General features: G+C 46.6%; 1 protein-coding gene across 2 annotated transcripts; it reads right to left on the bottom strand.

Annotated features, from left to right (window-relative positions):
- Positions 1–561: 561 nt before the first annotated feature.
- PRELID3B (PRELI domain containing 3B) lies at positions 562–20,603 on the bottom strand. Of its 2 annotated transcripts, none has more exons than XM_033914083.1 (6): positions 20,446–20,603; positions 18,614–18,782; positions 8,581–8,670; positions 8,342–8,412; positions 8,041–8,143; positions 562–1,293 (listed from the first exon to the last, which is right to left on the bottom strand). In XM_033914083.1, exons 1-6 carry the CDS (start codon positions 20,475–20,477, stop codon positions 1,174–1,176), a joined length of 585 nt encoding a protein of 194 aa, XP_033769974.1. In that variant the 5' UTR covers positions 20,478–20,603; the 3' UTR covers positions 562–1,173. The 2 variants fall into 2 exon arrangements, with proteins under 2 accessions (XP_033769974.1, XP_033769976.1); XM_033914085.1 differs by lacking the exon at positions 20,446–20,603 and adding an exon at positions 19,646–19,785.
- Between the last annotated feature and the right edge of the window lie 367 nt (positions 20,604–20,970).

Here is a 20,970-nt window from a genome sequence, read left to right as displayed (position 1 = left end):
GGAGGTAACTCCCCCAATGCATCAACTCTGCCTCCTTGCCACCACCACCCACACACATACCCCCAATATAACAACTCTTCTTCTAACCTGATCCTATGCTCCTGTGTCAGACCAGTCGCTTCTCTAGGTCTGAAAGAAGCTGCAGTGTCAACATCGTGTCCATGCTGCTGGTTCTGTGACCCAGAAACAGGAAGGTAAAGAACTTGATGTAACTTCCTGTTTCCAGGTCAGGCAGAGGCAGAAGTGGGCACACACCAACATTACAGAGCCGTAGACACAGCTGGTCAAGCATATCAGGTTAATAGATTTAAAAAATTGTGATTAAGATTTAGCATGTTTAAGTGTTATAACAGCTAAATCTACAGCCCTACTTTAAAAATCTTGTACAAAGTTATTTTGGCACATCATCTGACGTAACAGTCACCACTACTGCTCAATGCCTGCTACACCAATGGCAATATTAAATACCAAGTAGCACACATGTGTACTCGCCAGCTGGAATATCCTTTCCAAGAGGTGTTTAAATACAGGCAGTACATGGACACAAGTAATGAGACCAAATAATGAAAAACTCCTTTAATTATTGTGAAACTTGTGTTATTTTTTCCATAGCTGAAAGATACTATTTCTTCAAACTAAGAGTTATCTTATAAAAAGGCTTTTTGTACAAATATATATTTTACAGTACTTGCTTTACTTCAGTTTCAAGTATCGTACCATCCTTCCCACTACATAAATAGTATCATCCAAACAAGAGAAGGCAATTGTCGCTAGATAAAGCGCTGGTTTATATATGTAAGTTGGTCCCAAAGGAGCTCTGGGTTCCAAGAATTAAATGGCACAACATTCTGGATCATCTCACCAACAAAACTCTTGGAAAGTATGCAAGTGAATCCTGGCATATACAAGTCACCTTCTGCTGGGAGAGCAAATGTGGCACATGCAAGTGATCATTTGCACACAAATCCAAAACATGTTAGCATTCCATGCCTGTTCATGACCTGTAGATTTCTTCTTGTTCACAAGACTCTGTAGTCCCTCTTCAACTATCACAATTAAAACCTATTTCAGATATCTGTTTTTAAATAAAAATAAATAGATCACCAGCTTGAAAAGAAGCCGTAGCATGTTTCGCTCAGAGAGCTGGACACTGCTAGAGTGTGGCTAGAGTTTTTATTTCTCTACAAATGCTGCAGCTGCCATCGATGCTCGCATGCTTCCTCTTGCTGACACAGCCAGTTCTTCTATTTCTGTATTCAGTTTATTGATTACCCATTCCATTGCATCACGACCCTGGAAGCAGAATAATAAAAAGGAGTCAGAATTGGGGGAAGCCACTACTTGCCCTGGATCGGTAACATGAAAGTGTTGCTATTATTTGGGTTTCTGCCATGTATTAAAGAACTGGATTGGCCACTGGGCTAGATGGACCATTAATTTGACCCAGTGTAGCTGTTATGTTCTAGCCTAAGCTGAGCATACAGGTTGCCAAGACCATTCTGAATGGGATAAATCTAATTCAGATTGCCCACAGGGATAGCTGCAGCGACAGACATTCCAATAGTAGACCTAGGGCTAGAAAGCACAGTTACTTACCGTAACAGGTGTTATCCAGGGACAGCAGGCATATATTCTCACATGTGGGTGACGTCATCTACGGAGCCCCAGCGCGGACAGCTTTTCAAGCAAACTTGATTGAAGTTTCAAGTTTGCTACACTGCACCACGCATGTGCATGCCTTCTTGCCCACTAGAGGGCGCATCCCCACCTCGTGGTCCTCAGTTCCATAACCAGCAAAGAAGCCATTCCCGGGGAGGAGGGCGGGTTGTGAGAATATATGCCTGCTGTCCCTGGATAACACCTGTTACTGTAAGTAACTGTGCTTTATCCCAGGACAAGCAGGCATGATATTCTCACATGTGGGTGACCTCCAAGCCAACCAAAAAAGGGCAGGTGGGAGGATGGCAATTTAGGAAAACAGGTTACGTAACACCGACTGGCCAAACCGGCCGTCGCTCCTGGACAAAGTGTCCAGACAGTAGTGTGAGGTGAACGTTTGAACCGAAGACCAAGTGGCAGCTTTACATATGTCCTCCACAGGAGTAGACCGGAGGAAAGCAACAGAAGCTGCCATCGCCCGGACCTTATGCCCCGTGACTCGACCATGGAGCGTGAGACCAGCCTGAGCGTAGCAAAAAGAAATACAAGCAGATAGCCAGTTGGACAAGGTGCGCTTGGAAACAGGATGTCCCAGCCGATTAGGATCAAAGGACAAAAATAATTGAGGAACCTTCCGATGAGACTTGGTACGTTGGAGATAAAAAGCCAACGCCCTCTTACAGTCCAGCGTGTGAAGCGCCGCCTCACCAGGATGAGAGTGGGACTTCGGGAAGAACACCGGAAGAACAATAGACTGATTGAGGTGGAAATCAGACACAACCTTAGGTAGAAATTTAGGATGGGTGCGAAGAACCACCTTGTCATGATGGAACACAGTAAAGGGCGGGTCCGCAACCAAAGCCTGAAGCTCACTAACTCGACGAGCAGACGCGAGAGCAAGTAAAAAGACCACCTTCCAAGTGAGAAACTTAGGAAGAGACTTGTCAATTGGCTCAAAGGGAGGTTTCATCAGCTGAGCCAAGACCACATTCAGATCCCAAACTACAGGAGGAGGTTTCAGAGGAGGATTAACATTAACTAAACCCCTCATGAAACGAACCACCAGAGGATGAAGAGAGAGAGAACGTCCCTCTAGATGCCGATGGAAAGCAGTAATAGCACTGAGATGCACCCGGATGGAAGTTGTCTTCAGCCCAGACTTGGACAAATGCAGCAAATATTCCAGAACCGAGGACACCGGAACCAAACTCGGGTCCAGATGGTGCGAGGTACACCAGGATGAAAATCTGGTCCACTTCTGGGAATAACAAAGCCGAGTCGAGGCCTTGCGCGAGGCTTCCAACACCTCCCTGACCGCCGAAGTCAGGGGGAAAGGAACCAAGCCGTCAGATGTAATGACTGAAGATTGGGATGCAACAGCGAACCCCGACTCTGAGACAGCAGAGAGGGAAAAACTGGCAGAAGTAGAGGCTCCCTGGCACTGAGTTGCTCTGGATGACTTGAGGTGAACCAACGTCCTCAAGATCAGAGGAAAAGGAGGAAACGCATAAAGGAATCTCCCTCCCCAGTCAAGAAGGAAGGCATCTGCCTCGAGATGGTCCTGGGAGTAAATCCGGGAACAATAGAGGGGCAGTTTGCGAGTCTCCGGGGAAGCAAAGAGATCCACCTGAGGAGTCCCCCAGCGGTCGAAGACCTCGCGCAGGACTCGGGAGTTTAGCGACCACTCGTGCGGCTGGAGAAGACGACTGAGTTTGTCTGCGAGATAATTCTTTTCTCCCTGAATGTAGACCGCCTGCAGGAAGATGTTCTGGAAGGTCGCCCATTCCCAAAGGCGCAAGGCTTCCCGGCACAGGGACCAAGAGCCCGTTCCCCCTTGTTTGTTTACATGGTCACTTGGTTGTCCGTCCGTACCAGGACTACCTGATTGCGCAGATGACAGAACGCTCGAGCTACCAGGAAAATGGCACGAAGCTCCAACACATTGATGTGACAAAGACGGTCCTCTGCCGACCATAGAGCTTGAGTTCGCAGACCGTCGAGGTGAGCCCCCCACGCGTACTCCGAAGAGTCCGTGGTCAGGACCTTGCGATGTGAAGGGACGAGAAAGAGCAAACCCCCGGAAAGATTGGAAGAGTTGGTCCACCAACGGAGCGATCGTCTCAAGGAAGGAGTCACCGTTACAGGAAGGGAGAACGGGTCCCGATCCTGACGCCACTGGGAGGCCAAGGTCCACTGAGGGAGTCTCAGATGCAATCGGGCAAACGGTGTGACATGAACTGTCGAGGCCATGTGGCCGAGTAGAATCATCAGCCTGTGTGCAGAGACGGAGCGCAGCAGCGAAATCTGATGGCCCAGTCGAAGCAGAGTCTCCAGTCTCGACGAGGGAAGGAACGCCCAAAGGCGAACCGTGTCCAGCACGGCCCTGATAAACTGAAGGGATTGAGTCAGGCACAGCTGCGATTTGGGAAAATTTACCTCGAACCCCAGACATTGAAGGAAGATGATAGTCTGTCGGGTCGCTGAGGTAACCCCTTCCCTGGATGAAGCCTTGATCAGCCAATCGTCCAGGTAGGGGAATACCTGTAGCCCCTGAGATCTCAGGGCAGCCGCGACCACCACCATACACTTCGTGAAGACCCGAGGGGACGAGGCCAGCCCGAAGGGGAGGACGCGATACTGGAGGTGCAACTCCCCCACCTTGAACCGTAAGAACTTGCGGAAGGCGGGATGCACCGGAACATGCGTAAATGCCTCCTTCAGATCCAGGGAGCACATCCAGTCCCCCGATTCTAACAGAGGGTACAGGGCTGGAAGGGACAACATACGGAACTTCTCCCGGACAAGAAACTTGTTGAGCCTCCGGAGGTCCAGAATGGGGCGTAAGTCCCCTGTCTTCTTCGGGACCAAAAAGTACTGGGGAGTAAACTCCCCGTCCTCTTTGGTTCGGGGGCACAGGCTCCACCGCCCGAAGGCTCAACAAGGATTTGGCTTCCGACAGGAGAAGAGGAAGCTGGTCTCGACAGCCAAGAGAAGCCCCCGGCGGATGTTCCGGCGGCCTGGCTAAGAAGTTTAGCGAGTAACCCTCGGAGATGATCCAGAGCACCCAAGCGTCCGACGTGATCTTGGCCCAGGCTGGAAGAAAGGCCTGTAATCGGCCCCCGATAGGAAGGGGGTCCTTTGACAGTGCGGAGGGGGCCCGCCCCCAACCGCGCATCACGTCAAAAAGACGGAGCGGGTTTAGACGCTCCTTGCGCCTGAGGCTTTGGTTGGGACGCTCTGCCCTGCTGCTGGAGACGCCGGAGCGGAGGCCTGGAGAAGGCCGGCGTCGACTTCTGTGGGTACCGCCGCGGAGGGGGTCTAAACGGCTTCTGCGGCGGGGCCCGGGGTTTAGGACGGACCAATGAGGCGATAGAGCGCTCATGTTCAGACAAGCGTTTGGTCGCCGCCTCCAAGGACTCATCGAACAACTCGGAGCCAACACAGGGAAGGTTGGCCAGACGTTCCTGCAAGTTCGGGTCCATATCCAACGTACGAAGCCACGCGAGACGGCGCATCGCCACCGCAAAGGCGGATACGCGAGAGGCCAACTCAAAGGCATCGTAAACTGCATGAAAGAGGTAGAGACGCAGCTGAGATAAATTGGCCATAAAGGCCCCAAAATCCTCCTTATGGGAATCGGGCATGACTCCATAATACCTGGGCAACGCCTTGACCATCTGCCTTAAATAGGAGGAGAAGGTGAATGTGTAATTAAGGACCCGGGCGGCCATCAAGGAGTTAGAATAGAGGCGACGACCAAACTTGTCCAGGGTCCGCCCCTCCCGCCCGGGGGGAACCGCAGCCGAGACCCGAGAAGGCTGGGACTTCTTCAACGCCGACTCCACCAGCAACGACTGGTGAGACAACTGCGCTTTATCGAAGCCCTTGCAGGGGACTGTGCGGTACTTCGACTCCATCTTAGACGGAACAGCTGTGACTGTAAGAGGGGAGTCCAAGTTCCTCAGGAAGGTCTGGTGTAGAACCTTGTTAAGAGGCAGCCGGGGGGTCTCTCTGGGAGGAGAGGGCAAATCCTGCTCCTCCAAAAATTCCTTCGTATATTGAGACCCTGACGCCAGATCAAGGTCCAAGGCTCTTCCCATATCAAGGACAAATCTGGAAAAGGAAGAGGGTTTCGAAGGAGGCGAGGGAGAACGAGAAGCCTTCGTCGCCAAGAAAGAAGGGGACGCCTCACGGGAATAACGAGGCTCCCTCCCCGTGCCCGAACCCCAAGAGGCCGCACCAAGCGACCTCGACGGGGTCAGGGAGCGGCCACGCCCCGAGGAACCCCTGCGGGAAGTCCCCGGGGTATGAGGGATCGAGGCACGCCCCCTCCGTCTCGGCAAAGAGTCCCTCGAGTACTCAACCTCGGAGGAACGGAGAAGCCCCGGATTATCGAGGCGAAGCTCGGAGACCCGAAGGGTCTCGGCCCTGGTCGTCGAGGAGCGACCGCGTCGTCGAGGAGAAACCCGTTGACGTTTGGGCTTCCTCGACCGACGCTTCGCCCGAGGCCGACCCGAGGGCAAGGAGCCCCGGGAGGACCTCGACGAGGATGAAGAGGAAGCGATCCTCCGAACCCTCCGCCCCTTGTCCCGAGGCCACACGCTCCGCTCAGGCTGGTCCACCGAGGTCGAGGGCAAGGCCGGGGTCGAGGCCGAAGCCGTCCCGGGGGCCGAAGTCGAGGGTACCGAGACCGAGGCCGCCGACGCCGGGGCCACCGAAGGCGGCTGGAGGTGCGCGAGGGCACCGGACAGCTCCGAGGTAATAAGCGCACGGAGTAAGTCCTGAAAGGCCGGTACCGCCATCATGGCAGGTAGATCCGGGGCCGGCGGGTGCTCCCTCGAGGGCGACCTCGGTCTCGAGTATTCCCGCGGGGCACCCGACTTCGACGCTCGGGGCGGGGCCGAGGACGACCCACCCGCCCCCGTCGATGATCCAGAGGATGGCTTCTTCGAGGCTGGAAGAGAAGAAGGAAGTGAGGACTTACCCTTCGTCGACTTCGGGGTCGAGGAGACCGGCTTCGACGAAGCGGGCTGTCGGGGCGAGGTCGAGGGAGACGAGGCCGAGGTCAAGGCCGGGGCCGAAGCCGAGGCCTTCCCCGCCCCGGTGTCCACCGCAAAGAGCTCCGCCATCCGAGCGCGACGGCGACGGAGGGCCCTGGTTTGAAAAGTAGAGCACCGAGTACAAGAATCGGTCGGGTGCTCAGGGCCCAAACAAAGCAAGCACCACCGGTGAGGATCGGTAATTGAAAGGAGACGATCGCACCGGGTGCACTTTTTAAAACCCGTCAAGGGACGGGACATGGACACGAAACCCGGCCGGGAACGAACGAGGTCCCGCGGCCGCGGCTACCGGGAGCCCCCGGAGCCGACGGAAGAAAATAAGTTTTTTTTTTTTTTTGACGAAACTCTATACACAATAAAAGAAAAAACCAAAATAAGCACAGCGACCGAGAGAAAAACACTCAGCCGCGGTGTCAGAAGGCTAAACACGAAGAACACAATTTCCACAGGGCTTCTGGCTCCGCGGAAAAGACTGAACTGAGGACCACGAGGTGGGGATGCGCCCTCTAGTGGGCAAGAAGGCATGCACATGCGTGGTGCAGTGTAGCAAACTTGAAACTTCAATCAAGTTTGCTTGAAAAGCTGTCCACGCTGGGGCTCCGTAGATGACGTCACCCACATGTGAGAATATCATGCCTGCTTGTCCTGGGATAATATATGCTATGCACTCACCTTCTCATCCTTGTTAACCAAGTTTTAGCAGTGATCATTGTATGGATGCTATCATCATACCACTGCTGATCTGCTCATGTAAGCGTCAATTACTGCACATACCAAACCAGAGAAATGTTATCTTAAGGCAATGGAGGAAAGAGGTTTCCTATTATCCAACAGCTCTACAGGCTGAACAGAAAGCTCAGAATTGGTGTCTTCAGTTTTACCAAGTAAAACATCCAGCATGTTTACACTTTCACACAGAAAAGCAGAGGGTCAGAAGCTTTAAGCCAGATATGGAGACAGACAATTAAATCTATCCCAAAGAAAATAGCTGTGGTTAGAGTTCTTTGTTCCAGGTTATCTTTGGCTTAACACCTGTCACGTTCCTGTTAAAATCTAACATTATTCATATACACTTTCACCCACTTCCCGCATATTTGTCTGGATAAATTCTAGGCATTTAGTTGCATAGCCAAAAGTCATGTCTGCTATAGGGTAGGGGGCCCCTGGAACTGAAAGCCAGAAATGTGGGCATCTCCCGGAGTTCACAAGGGTAATATCAATCATACAGTCTAGCCTGGAGCCACGTTAAAGCATTTCAGATGGTGCATGAATACTAAGACAGAATGAATTTGTTTCTTAGATCCATGTCCACACAACTCACTTTATTGGCATTAGACGATATCGTGTTGGCCATCAACCCCTCAAGGTAACTGCTCAGGCTCACCCCTTTCACAGAGATTATTGCTTCTTGCGTTAGAATAGTCCTGATGATGAAAAACCACAATGTGCATTTATTAGGCAATTCATATTTAAGTCAATATGAAAGCTGCTACATCTGAGTTGTAAGTTTATTTTCCCCAAAGGCATTAAAAAAAACAAACCAAAAACAAAACCATTTAATCTAAAACTAAATACTGAACTGTTAAAGTTAGTTTGGTAAGAACAGAGGGTTCAGCACTCACTTATATGGGTCCTGAGGATGTGGTTTATAGATCAACCTTTCATCTACTGACACCATATTTGTAAATGTAATCTGTGGAATGAGATACAAGAAGTCACGTACCAAACAAGAAGTCTACCAAGATTACAAAATATGATAAAAACCAGTCCCTGTATTAAAATTTGGTTCTTGGTAGTACTCAGGTCAAATATAAATCAACACCTCACCACATACTCAAGTTACAATGCCACATATACTTACATTACTGGATCTGAGTTCAAAGGTTTTCTCCACAGGATCAACCACAGAGTGTTCCCGAACATAGGTTTTTGATCTAGATGCACCAATGATCTGCATGGAAAAACCCCCAAATCAACTTGGTAGATGAAACCCAAATAAGTTAACTAATACTTTATGGATAAATTGAAAATCTAGTCAACACATACCACATTTGGAATAGATGTATTTACACCCACCTTCTAAAGAGCATGTTTCTACTTAAAATCATAAAGAAAGATTACCTACCTATCTTGTTAATCTTTTCTAGAAGAACCTCAGTGGGTTTATGCACCTTCACCCACGGGGTATGTGTAGAGAGCCTCACTTGCATTTTTCTGAACTACCTCCCTTTTCCCTGGGTTGTCCTGGATTCTTCAGTTTGTTATCAAAGCAGGTGGACAGCTCTGGAGAAAAAAAAAAAAAAAAAACAAAGTAGGAGGGGCACGGGGAGTCTCCCCCTTTTTTTTATTGTGTTCCACTCACAACCACCACCACTTTATAACCCATAACTAGGAGGGACACAGACCACCTACTTGAGTGCAACCTGCACTAAAACAGACATGGGGTTCCATAGGATACCCCCCTGGTTTCTTGAGCTTGCTTATTCCCTTGGCCTCTAGCAGGAGCTAACTGTCTATAGCTCTGGACAAGTCATCTGACAGGGCAGGCTTCAAGACCAACATTTGTTATCTCCTAGAAAGAAGATAACACAGTAGGTATATAATCCTTCCTTCTAGCTCAATAGGAACGTCAGTCTTGAACAACTAGGATATATCAAAGCAGTTCCTGGAATCTAGGGTGGGAAAGTTGAGCCTGCTGACAACACTAAAGCTCCAAGTGCAGTATCCAGTTTTGCTGCTACATCCACCCTGTAAAAGTTTGCAAATGGAGAAAGAACCATGTGTCCACTACAAATCTTTCATGGATACTGCCTTGTACTCCTTCCAGGAGGAAGCCATGCTTCCTAGTGAAGTGGGAGGTTTCTTACCACTGATATAAGTCGGCAAAGTGGCCTTTCAAATCCATCTGGAAGCCGATGTCCTTGGCAAGTAGTGCCTAGCGCAAAAACACAATCAGATAGCCGAAACTCATCAGTCACTTCTAAGTAACATAGCAATACTCTGCATACCATCTAGCAGTTCCATGACCTTGTCTATCTTCTTGGATCCCGAAGGTGTATATGCAAGTAACCAGACCTTCTGGTTGATGTGACAACTAGACATCACCTTCATGAAGGACAGGAATGTACAGAGTACTACTCCCATCTCCGATATTCTGAGAAATAGTTCCTTGCAGAAAAGAGCCTGCAGCTCCAATACTTGTGCAAGTTCAAGTTCAATTTTATTTGATGAATCGCCTATGACAATTTCTAAGCGATGTACAATTTAAAACATCATATGAGATAACAGACTCTATTAGAAACAAAATTTTAACAAGTTAAAAAAAAAAAACAATAATTTATAACATACAATGTTAGAACTGAAGGGGTAACATGACTAACTAGATACAGTAGGAAAGGGGGGCACAGTTACAGTATTCTCAATCTAAAATAGAAAAAACATAAATGGTAAAAACACATAGGAGGGGGCAAGGGATATATTTAGAAGGTTAAAAGTTTTGAACATGAAAAATTTTTAAATAAAGTGTTAAATCATTAAGTAATAAAAGCATCTTTAAATAAAAAGGATTTTAAAACTTTTTTAAAGGAGCTGAGGTCTTTTTCTTTTCTTATATAAAGGGGCAGGGCATTCCAAGTTTGAGGTGCTAAAACGGAAAACATTTCGTTTCTTCTTGTGCCCACTATTTTTAAAGAAGGGACTGATAGTAGGTCTTGAGATGAGGACCGAAGAGATCGAAGAGAATGATAAGGGATAATCATTCTGGATATGAATTGTGGTTCATTAGATGCCATAGTCTTAAAGATTAGTAATGCTATTTTAAAAGTGATCCGGTGGTTAATGGGCAGCCAATGCGATTTGATCAGTAATGGAGTTACGTGGTCATATTTTTTTGCTTTGTGGATTAGTTTTATTGCAGTGTTTTGAATTATTTGAAGCCTCTTTTTTTCTTTTTGCGGTATATTGAAGAGTAGAGAGTTACAGTAATCTAATTTTGATATTATCATAGAATGAGTAAGAATATTAATGGATTTAGGTTCTAAAAAAGAGGAAATAGAACGTATAAGACGGAGTTTGTAAAAGCAAGATTTGACTATTTGGTTGATGTGATCGTGAAAATTTAAGTTAGTGTCAATGATTACACCTAAGATTTTTAAGGATGATACTGATTCAATTGGAGAATTATCAAGTAAATAACGAGGATATTGGAATAATGTCTTTTCTCCAAGTAAAAATCATAGTTTGGGTTTTCTGTAGGTTCAAAGATAGTTTATTGGAGCTAAGCCAATTTTTGACTTTTTCTAGTTTACTGTTAATTTCTTTAATTTCATCGTCCTTTTAAGGTTGAACGGGTGTAGGAGTTGGATGTCATCTGCATATGAAAAGGAAGTGAAACCTAATGATTGGCAGATAGTGAGTAATGGGGAGAGAAAGATATTGAAGAGGAGAGGTGATAAAATAGAACCTTGGGGTATTCCAAAAGATGAAGTATAAGGAGCAGAGTGATCATCCTTAACAGTAACAATAGATGAACGGTCAGAAAGAAAAGAGCTAAACCAGTTTAAAATTTGTCCACTTACATCAAGAGATTCCAGACGATTAAGTAGCAGAGTGTGATCTATAGTGTCAAAGGCCGCAGAAAGATCCAAAGAAAATAGAGCTACCGATTTTTGGTGATCTAGAAAGTAATGAATGTTATTTATAAGGCCTAGCATTGAATATTCAGTATTGTGGTGTTTACGAAATCCAGTTTGATTGGGATGTAAAGCATTAGACGTTTCAATAAAATCCGATAGCTGTTCAAAAACCAGTTTTGAGCCACCGAAAATGCTGCTTTCACAGAGATGTCCATTACTGATGCCTCTTCCAATAGCTCATATGAAGCTCTGGCTAGAGCTTGTAGAATGAGATTCAGTTTCCACTCCAGAAAAGGGTGCCATATTGGCGGATGCAGACCTCCTTCAAAAATCTGGATGAGAGGCTAATTTTCTTTGTAGGTCTGAAGCACTAGACCCCTGTGATTTGTAGTTTGAGGGAGCCCACTGCCTTTTTCAAGTCCTTCTTGAAGAAATGCTAGCACCAGTACAATCGGGGCCTTAGCCGGGTCCTCGTTTTTGTGCATAGCAGCTCTAGAAACCCTTCACGTAGGCTGACAGCATTGTCTGTTTCTTGGACCTCAAGAGAGTAGCAACAACTATCTCTGAATAGCCTTTGCACACTAATGCTGCACGCTCGAAAGCTATGCGATAAGACTAAAGATTCCAGATTTCCCAGGGCAATAGGTCCCTATGTTAATCCTGGAAACTGCCTTTACATTGTCCAAGAATACTCTGACTGCTTTACCCTGTTGGAAGTTCTCCAATGCCTAAAGCTCCAGGCAGATAGCGCTCAGTTTCAACCTGTTATCGATCACTTCCTATGTGCAGGGGAGCACTGTCACAATGCACACCCCAGTCAAATAGGCTGGAATCTGTCAGCCTCATCCAGGTGGAAATGCGAAGCAACATTCCTCGGGTCAGAGACTGGCTGTAGTCACCAGCCCATGCTGTGATGTGCCTGTACATCTCTTTGCCGAGACCAGCAGAACAGGAATACCAGAATAGGAATATCTCCTGTAGGGGTCCAATGCGCCCTGGCCCAAGGGACCACGTCCATTGCTGCTACCACTGAGCCCAGTTTGTCCTGCAGTTCCCTGATCTGCTGTGTGAGGTCCAATCTGCGGGCCTCCAGGAAGAAAACATTGTTCTCCTTCATACTGAAGCTTATGCCCAGGTACTCCAGGGACTGTAATGGTTTGAGGTGACTCTTCCAGAAATTTATAACCCAGCCTAAGGTCTGAAGGAGCTGGACCACACATCTTACAGCACTTCTGCTCTCAGTTTCGGATGGGGCTTGAAATCTGCTTGAAAATCAGTCAATTGTTCAGGTATGTAATCTGCCACTATGATCATCACCTTGGTGAATATCCATGGTGATGTAGCCAGCCCAAATGGCAGCGTAAGAAACTGGAAGTGTTTTGTAACGCAGAAGAAAATAAAATTTCCTGTGGTCTGGAAAGATGGGAATATGTAGATAGATCTAGAGGCCAAAAACTCCCTTGGTATCACTGAGGCAACGAACAACCTGTTCCATGAGAAAATGCAGGCCTTGAGGGCAGCGTTTACTGACTTCAGGTCTAGAATCTACCTCCACTTCTCAGAGTCTCTTTTGGGCACAATGAAGAATATAGAGTTCTGCCCAATCCCTATTCTTCTTTCAGAACTGTTTCAATAGCTGCCAGGTCTCTGCACAGTGGCCTGGACCTGGATTGCTTTGTCCCTTATTCCCGTCGGGGAGTCTACAAACATGTCCGAGAGTGGATGAAAACACGAGCTTGTAGCCTTCCTGAATATTGTCCAGCAGCCAGCGTATGTGGTGACTTTTGTTCATTCCTCCCAATAAGCCGTTAACCTCCTTCCTGAGTTTGCAGCTGCCATCTTGGCATCATAATTACATTTTGGAGGCTCGTGACATAGGCTCTGGAAGACTGGAGACGTTTAGCTCCCCCAAATCTCTGCCTCAGGAAGGATCTCTGGGCTGAACATTCCACCTAGTACTGACAAACATCTGGAGTCATGAAAATTACCTTGAGCAGAGCCCCTAGGTGTCTTTGGTCTGCTATCTGGTAGAGACTTGGGATTGTGATCCTGTGATTCCTGCCCCCAATCACGTACAGTGCTGCACATGGAACAGATCATCCACCGCAAATCAGGCATGAATCTGGAGTATCCTGGCCTGAGGAATCCATCTAACCTAATTTTGAGCAAAATAGAGGTGTTTTGAAGCAGATACTTATTCAAAAATTGGGAAATCCAAGATGGCTGCAGCAACATGATCCGTGGGAGCTACACAGGGTTTCTAAAAATAGTGATTTTAGGGGTGGGTGACCATGACCCTTGCCCCAGAACCCCCCCCCCAAACACACATACTTCTAAAGACACTCCTCCCTGATTTTGTTTTATAGGCAGTCAGCCCCTGTACTCACTATCATGCTTGAGCTTGGAGCTGCCTAGGCCAGGTAGCCGAAGAGTTCTCGAGAACCTCTCTCAAGCAAGCTAGAAAACTTGACTGCTTGCTTCTTTCAACTGCCTCAGTCCTTCCAGCAAGAATAAGGCCTCAAATCCCTACTGAAACTTGCACGCTGGGGTGGAAATGGGGGAACACAGTCAACTCCATGGCAGTTTTCCAGGATCAGTGCTATCAAGCCCACTGCGAACAGAACCTGGGGTGAGCCATGCTCCCAAGAGACCGGTCCCTGGGCTTCCAAATCATTAGTGCAGTCTGGCCAAGAGTGCCTTGCAATGCAGGTGGCCCCTTGGCAACACACTTCTGACCTGAAAGTCTGTGTTCTCTTGCAGCCAGGTGTCCCAGCACCAGAGCCTCTGCAGCACCAAAAAGACTCAAACCAAATAACAAAAAAAAAAAAAAAAAAAAGCATGAGCAGAACAGACAGACTCCTACCACCTTCCATGTAGAGAGATAACTGAGGAATACAGGACAGCCCAGGGAGAAGGCAGGTAGAGTGGAAAAATGCAAATAGGGTTCTCTACACACCCCACGAGTGAAGGTGCCTAAACCCATTGGCTCAAGACTGACATGCCTATTAAACTAGAAAAGATTTTTTTTCTTTATTGAAAGCTTCTGTATTGCTACTAATGGACTGGGGAGTCAATTCAGAGCAATTTTCAAGAACATCTGTAAGGTTTTAAAATACAGATTCACATGGTTTCCACTGTGATTGTCGCTGGCATCCTAGCTGGTTGACTAGGGTAAATAAAGCATGAATTCTAGCAGATTTGATGCATTTGTATTACTCATGTGGTTCAAGTTTTACAAGTAACAGCACTATATTTACACTCATCCTAAAAAAGGTTAACCATTTTAACTAAGAACACTATATTTACACTCATTCTAAATAGTTGGGAAAAAAAATCTTTCTTGGAAGCTTCTATACCACTACTACTAACTGGGGAGTCAATTCAGAGGAGATTTCAAAAAAATTTGTAATGGATTTTAAAATACAGATTCAGATGGATTCCACTGTGATTGTTAATCTCCTAGCTGCTTGGCTATGGTTGCATTTACATTATTACATCATCATAAATGTATGCTATGTTTATACCAGATTACAGTTAACCATTCTAACTAAGAATGCTATATTTACACCCTCCTAAATAGCTTAACTGTTCCAACTAAGTAGACTATAATTACATGCTGCAACAGGGAAAAGTTCATCAGCAGAGAAATCCCTAAGTTTTAGCAAAAGACCTGCCCAGTCAATGGAGAGCTACCCAAAGTCTGGACTAATCAGTTGAAGTCAAAGGCTGCAGGAAAGAAAATCATTTCTGCACTGAAGGCTTATTCATCCTTGCCTGAAGAGCCTGCAAGGGTGAGTGTCCACATATTATACACCTCCTGCACTAGTTAGGCAGAAGAGAGGGGGTGGGATGTAGAAAATGCCTCAAAGCTACAGCAAAATGTTGAGACAAGTACAGAAGCACTGAGCCTCTCAGCCAATGACAGCTCCTGTTTCACTTGTGAGCCTGATTAAACAGGTGAGGAAAGGGAAAGAGGAGTTGCACTACACCCTGGAAACTGAAGGCAGCTGGCCAAAGCCCTCAGCAAAAGTCAGCCATGGGAGAAAGGCTGGAGGAGATATTACTGCCTTCAAACCCGAGGCTCAATGAGGCTAAGGAACCTACACAAGTTAGGAACCATATGCAAAAGATCCAAGACATAAAAATGATTTCTGAATCAGGAAGTGAGGCAGTGCCAGCGGTAGAACAATGTATGGATATGGAAGAGAATGTTTATGTTAGTACAGGAAATGAGACAGAATGTTATGTTAATGTAACTTGGAATGCAAACCGCTGAGGTCTGTAATATAGTGTAGTGTAGACGGTATAACAAATGATATTAAACATAACATAAACATAGCACTATGAACAAATCCCATGCATCTGGTTCAAGAAAAACCCTGTATTAACCAAGGGAAGACATGAGTTGTTTAGCTAACACATTGCGAGTGATACATTTTCCCCTAGAACTCAAGTATAAATAGATCCGAATATAAGTCGAGACCACCATTTCCCCCCAAAAGGAGGAAAAATGGTTGAATTGAATATAAGATTGGGGGGGAGCAAATTAATATTCAAGTTCCCTGCCCGGATCTGTACCCAGCGCCTCCTCCCTCACCACTCTGCCAGGCTCTGCACCCAGCCTCCCCCCATACTCCCTGCCTTACTGCCCTGTACCATCTCCCTTCTGATGCCTTGAAGGCTTCCACTGGGTCTGCCATGGGACCCAGTGGGACTCTGGATTCAGCCAGGACGAGGGTATCCCTCATGTCCCACCCCCACCTCTGGATCACCGGGTCTTGTGGTAGGCCATGTGGAGGCCTGCAATAGGTCCGGAAGGGAGGGCGGGTAGGCGAAGGTACAAATATAAGCCGAGATCCACATTTTTGGGCCATTTGTGCTGTATAGAGGTCAAGGTGGGTCATGTACCTTAGCTGTCTCCCCACAACAATGCATCCTAATTTGTTCTAAAAATATATACCATATCTGTTCTATTTACACTCTTCCTAGATAATTTTAAGTTACTCTTATCCTAATTTAGAACCATCGCTAAATTCCTCTTAAACATGTTTTGAAAGATCTACTACCGTATGTGCATACATGTCATGATCTGTTCTATCATGTTCGAGTGGAAGCCTGCCATTTTCCTCTATGTAGCTTTCTCCCTCTTGTCAGCTCACAGTTTTAGTTGAAGTAGCCTGAGAAAAGGAAAGTCTATCCTTTTCTGGCTTTAGTTCCTTCGGTAGGGCATACCACCACGTTGGAGCCATTACAGAGAACTTGTGCTTTTGTATTTCTCTTTGAAGGAGGGTATTTGTAGTAGAGACTCTTGGCTTGAGCGCGTGATTATGTAGTCTGGATGTTAGATATTGCGGTTCTGAGAGGTAAATGGTTTTGTGCGTCAGCAATAAGATCTTGATTTTCACCCTGCTTTTAATCAGAAGCCAGTGTAGCTCTTTCAGTAGCAGGGTGGCATTAGTCTGTTGATTTTCCCAGCAAAAACCTTACTGTAGCATTTTGTACTGTTTAGATCACGCATTTTGATAAATCCAGCAGGCTTGCATTGTAGTAGTCAAAGATTGTGAGCACCAGAGATATTACTATGTTGGACCTGCCTGTTGGGAGAGGTAGGATTTCAGTCCTCTAACCCAGTAAAAAATTTGGCATAAGCATTTTTGACCATGCATTGATGTGCTATGTCTAGGCTTGGATCTAGCCGTACTCCTTGTTTTTCATCTCATTCTTGGATGATTCTATGGTATTGCTGTTGAAATCTGGGGCCGTTTCCTCCCCATTTATGAGAAGTAGTTCTGCTTTTTATTTGTTAGCTACTAGTCTATTTTCTTGGAACCATCAAAATATTTTCTAGGCCCATTTTGATTGTCTCTTCAGTGGGATAATCAGCTGGACGTCATTTGTCTAATGTAGCATTCCTACCCCTGCTTTTGGATGAATTTTCCTAGTGGTTGGAAGATGTTGGAACAGCTGGGGTGGCATGGTGGATCCCTGTGGTACCCCTATGTCTGTTCTTTCTAGTTGCTGGTATCCTCCTGCCATTCTACTCTCGTTAGTCTTTGATATAAATTTTTTTTTTAGACAGAAATGATTTTATCCATGCCAAGACATTTCCTCTTAGGCCTACTTCTCTGCATTGTGATTTTAGCAGAGTGTGTTGGCTTTTTCAGCAGCCTTCGAACTAGTCCCAAGAACCCCAGCAGCACATCTTCTCCTTTAGACTGGTGTTTAAGGACAGAGTCTTGCACTGCTATTTTCTATTTTTCACATCTCTCACTAAATGCATCAATAACAGCAACAGTTTTGCTGATTTTTGAGATTATACTAGGGGCAGATCTCCCTGGCCCACAATCTGAAAACAACCTGGTTTCCAGCAGTTTGTTCTGCTGAAGACACCTAGTTACTTAGAGAAGTTACTGTAGCCGATACACTAACCCATTTCAAGAAATTACAATGGTACCTTGCAAGGTTTGCGAGCATAATTCGTTCCAGAAGCATGCTTGTAATCCAAAGCATTCGTATATCAAAGCAAAATTTCCCCATAGGAAATAATGGAAACTACTTGTATTGCAAGATCTCACTCGTTTCGAAAAGTCACTAACTACACTGTGGGTAAATTAGGTGTGATGCTTTTATTACGTTCAGCTGCACACAGCGTGAGATGTGGGTGTTGTGTGCACTTGAACTGCGGGTGCATGTAATATGTTCAGCCGCGATTAGTGATGCGACGCGGCACATATATTGTGTGTATTTGATGTGATGCACTTATGTGTTCGTACTGCAAGACAATGCTCGTTTACCGAGTTAAAATTTAAGAAAATATGAAGGGATTTGAGGGAGGGTGGGAAGAGGGTTACATTTGTATTTTTAGATTATAATGATAAGATATGCAAGTGCTCTGATTAATTGTGTTTATTATGATTGTTATACACTTGATGAAAGTTTTTAAAATGAATAAAAAATTATAAAAAACAAAAAGAAAATGTTTTGCTCGTCTTGCAAAACACTCGCAAACCACGTTACTCGCTATCCAACGTTTTGACTGTACTTGCTATCGTGTGTACAAATAAACTGGTCAATTTAAAAGTAAATAGGATATAAAACAAAAAAAACCACCACCTTTCTCATCACTTAGCTATTGAGTAGACTATCTGCCTTATCACCTAAGACCTTTTCACGTTACCACCACCTGCTTCCTGCTACTAAGGCACAGATCACATATGACATCAACAGCAAGTTCTGGCTGCCCTAATCTGATGCACTTACTGATTTGACAAGAGAGGGTATTCCCCATTCAGTGCTAAGCAGTCTGTCACTGTGCAGCTTCCCAGTAGAATCGACATGCCTATTCATTACATCTACTCCAACCACACAAGGGTTCATGGGATTTGGATATTTCTGCATGGCAGCTGTAGTAACCTTTTCCCAGGGATGGCTGTTAGAAAGAACACACAAGAACATTTACTATTTAATATACTGTACTATAGAGAAATTTGAGTTAGACTCATAGGTAGGAGCAAGGGGGAATCTTGTCTGCTTGGCTGATTTTATTAACACAACATATAGCCGTTAACGCTTACATAATTATAGCGCAACGGTCAAAATTAGTCAACGTTATTTAGCTGTTATTTCCCACTAGCCTTTACTACATGGACAGCACATTAGCCGTCATATGCTCAAACTATTTAAGGTTTTTCAGGCATAGAAAGGGCTGCACAGCTGTGGTATAAAGCCTTCCTAATTAGCTCCTGCCATACAGTGTAGGAGGGGGCAGCCAAGAAGGAAGGGGCCCACTTATAGCTATAGCTGCTGCTTGCTTATCTTTTGAGGTGGGTCACCCCTTGCTCTGCCATTGCCATAAAGACAATATTCTGCTCCCAAAGTACTCATGGGAAAGTTAGCTGTCTTATCTTCTTTTGCTGGTAATCGGATAAATTATGTAAAATGTTACAAGCACAGAAGGGCAAGGATTAGCTTTTATTATGTATAGTACTCATTCTCCATACATACTGTTTAGTAAGAAAAAACTAAATCAGCATATCTGTTATTTTCTTTTAGTAGGCCTGCCTATAATGATAACTCTAGTACCTAGCTATCCATTTTATTTTTTGCTTCTCTCTCTAAAACATTCATTTTTAATTTAATGCGGTGCCTTATATACAGTTAAATCTCCCAAAGGATTCCAAGCAGTTTACAAAACAATTAAATTGACTTAAGCAATGGCTAAAAATCTAATCAGGTACTTTGAATTTCCCTCTCTGTCCCAAATAGATTTCCAGTTATGTGTCCCAACAGCACCTCTGCAAAAACAAACAACCGAAATGTGAAGGACCCGTCTTGTAAGGCTGCCCAGTGCCCTAGTCAAGGTCACTTAGGAAGCAATGGATCACGTTGTCTGGCCGACTACAACTGCAACCTCCACCCTCTGAAGGTCAGACACAACCGGATTCCATCCCCGAAGAGAGAGCCAGGACACGTGTCCCCCCCCCCCCCGGATGAAGAGCGGAAGACGTTGCTTCAGCTCCAGTCTGACACGGGAACTAGCCGGCACCCCTCAGACCGCCCGCGTTCCTCTTCCGCATTCCTGCCCCCGGGATACTGGATCACAGGTCCAACCCTGACAAAGGAGGTGGGGGGGGGGATCAGCAGCCCCCACCGTCATATCCGGTCCCACTCGGCCTGCCTAGTTAGATTCATCCCACCCCCTCCACCTCTTCTTCCCCGCCCGCCCCCATCTCACCCCCTTTGGTTTCTTTCCCTCCTCACCCTACCTCTATCTCGCCCCTCTTCCTCCACCCTCTCCTCCCTTCCCCGGCCCCACTTCTCCCCTCCCTTCCTCCTCCCCCCCCACCCTGCGCCTCTGCACCAGAACCCCCTCCATCTCTAATATCGTCACTCTGACCCCTTCACGCCGCTTCCGTGCCCGCCCCACTCCACTGACTTCTCATCTTATCTTCCCGTTGCCCCCAGTCGCCACTTCTCCATTTCCCCCCCCCCCCCGACTCCGGCTACCGGCTCTCGCGTGCCGGTTTCCAGGCAGCGGAAAGTTCCAGAAAGCGCCGCTCGCGCGGCGGAAGCCTGTAACGGACGCGACTTACTCGAACACGTGCTCGGAAGTCCAGATCTTCATAGCGCTGGTCGAGTCGGTATCCCGCGGTCGCCTCTGCTCCTCTCCGTTTCTGGCCTCGGCAGATAGAGAGGGCGGCTGTGTCGCGCACGGCCATATAGCGCGCAGGGGAGGGGGGGCGCCCTTGACGTCAGCACGTCCTCTTGCGTCATATAGCTCTTAAAGGGACAGGCGCCAAGGGCGGGCGGCCCTTTGTTCTTCGTCGCTATGGGGATAGCTGAGAATTATTGTTGCGGAGTGTGACCGGGAGCTGAGAGGCCTCCGAGTGGTCCCATGCTAGGCTAAGGGTTCTTTCCGAAGCGTTCTCTGTAAATTATTATATGGTATATGTTTGGCATCACAAATACTATTTCTGCCTCCCCCCCCCGCAACAAACATAAGGTGTTCCATGCTGGGTGACGTGAGTACATAGAGCCCAGCATCCTAGAAACAGGATGGCAGATGACAGCCAAATAGCCCATCCAGCCTGTCCATCTGCAAGCATCCACTATCTCCT

This window comes from Geotrypetes seraphini, chromosome 11 (assembly GCF_902459505.1).
Source record: "Geotrypetes seraphini chromosome 11, aGeoSer1.1, whole genome shotgun sequence".
In the NCBI taxonomy this organism is placed as follows: Eukaryota; Metazoa; Chordata; class Amphibia; order Gymnophiona; family Dermophiidae; genus Geotrypetes; species Geotrypetes seraphini.
This window is presented reverse-complemented; position numbering and strand designations above follow the sequence as displayed.

Excerpts from the sequence above, each read along its gene's own strand:
- PRELID3B (XM_033914083.1), bottom strand. The coding sequence starts at position 20,477 with ATGAAGATCTGGACTTCCGAGCACGTGTTCGA. Across the intron at positions 18,783-20,445 it reads ACTTCCGAGCACGTGTTCGA|CCATCCCTGGGAAAAGGTTA; the intron begins GTAAGTCGCGTC and ends TCTTTCTAACAG. Across the intron at positions 8,671-18,613 it reads TACCCTCTCTTGTCAAATCA|ATCATTGGTGCATCTAGATC; the intron begins GTAAGTGCATCA and ends TTTTCCATGCAG.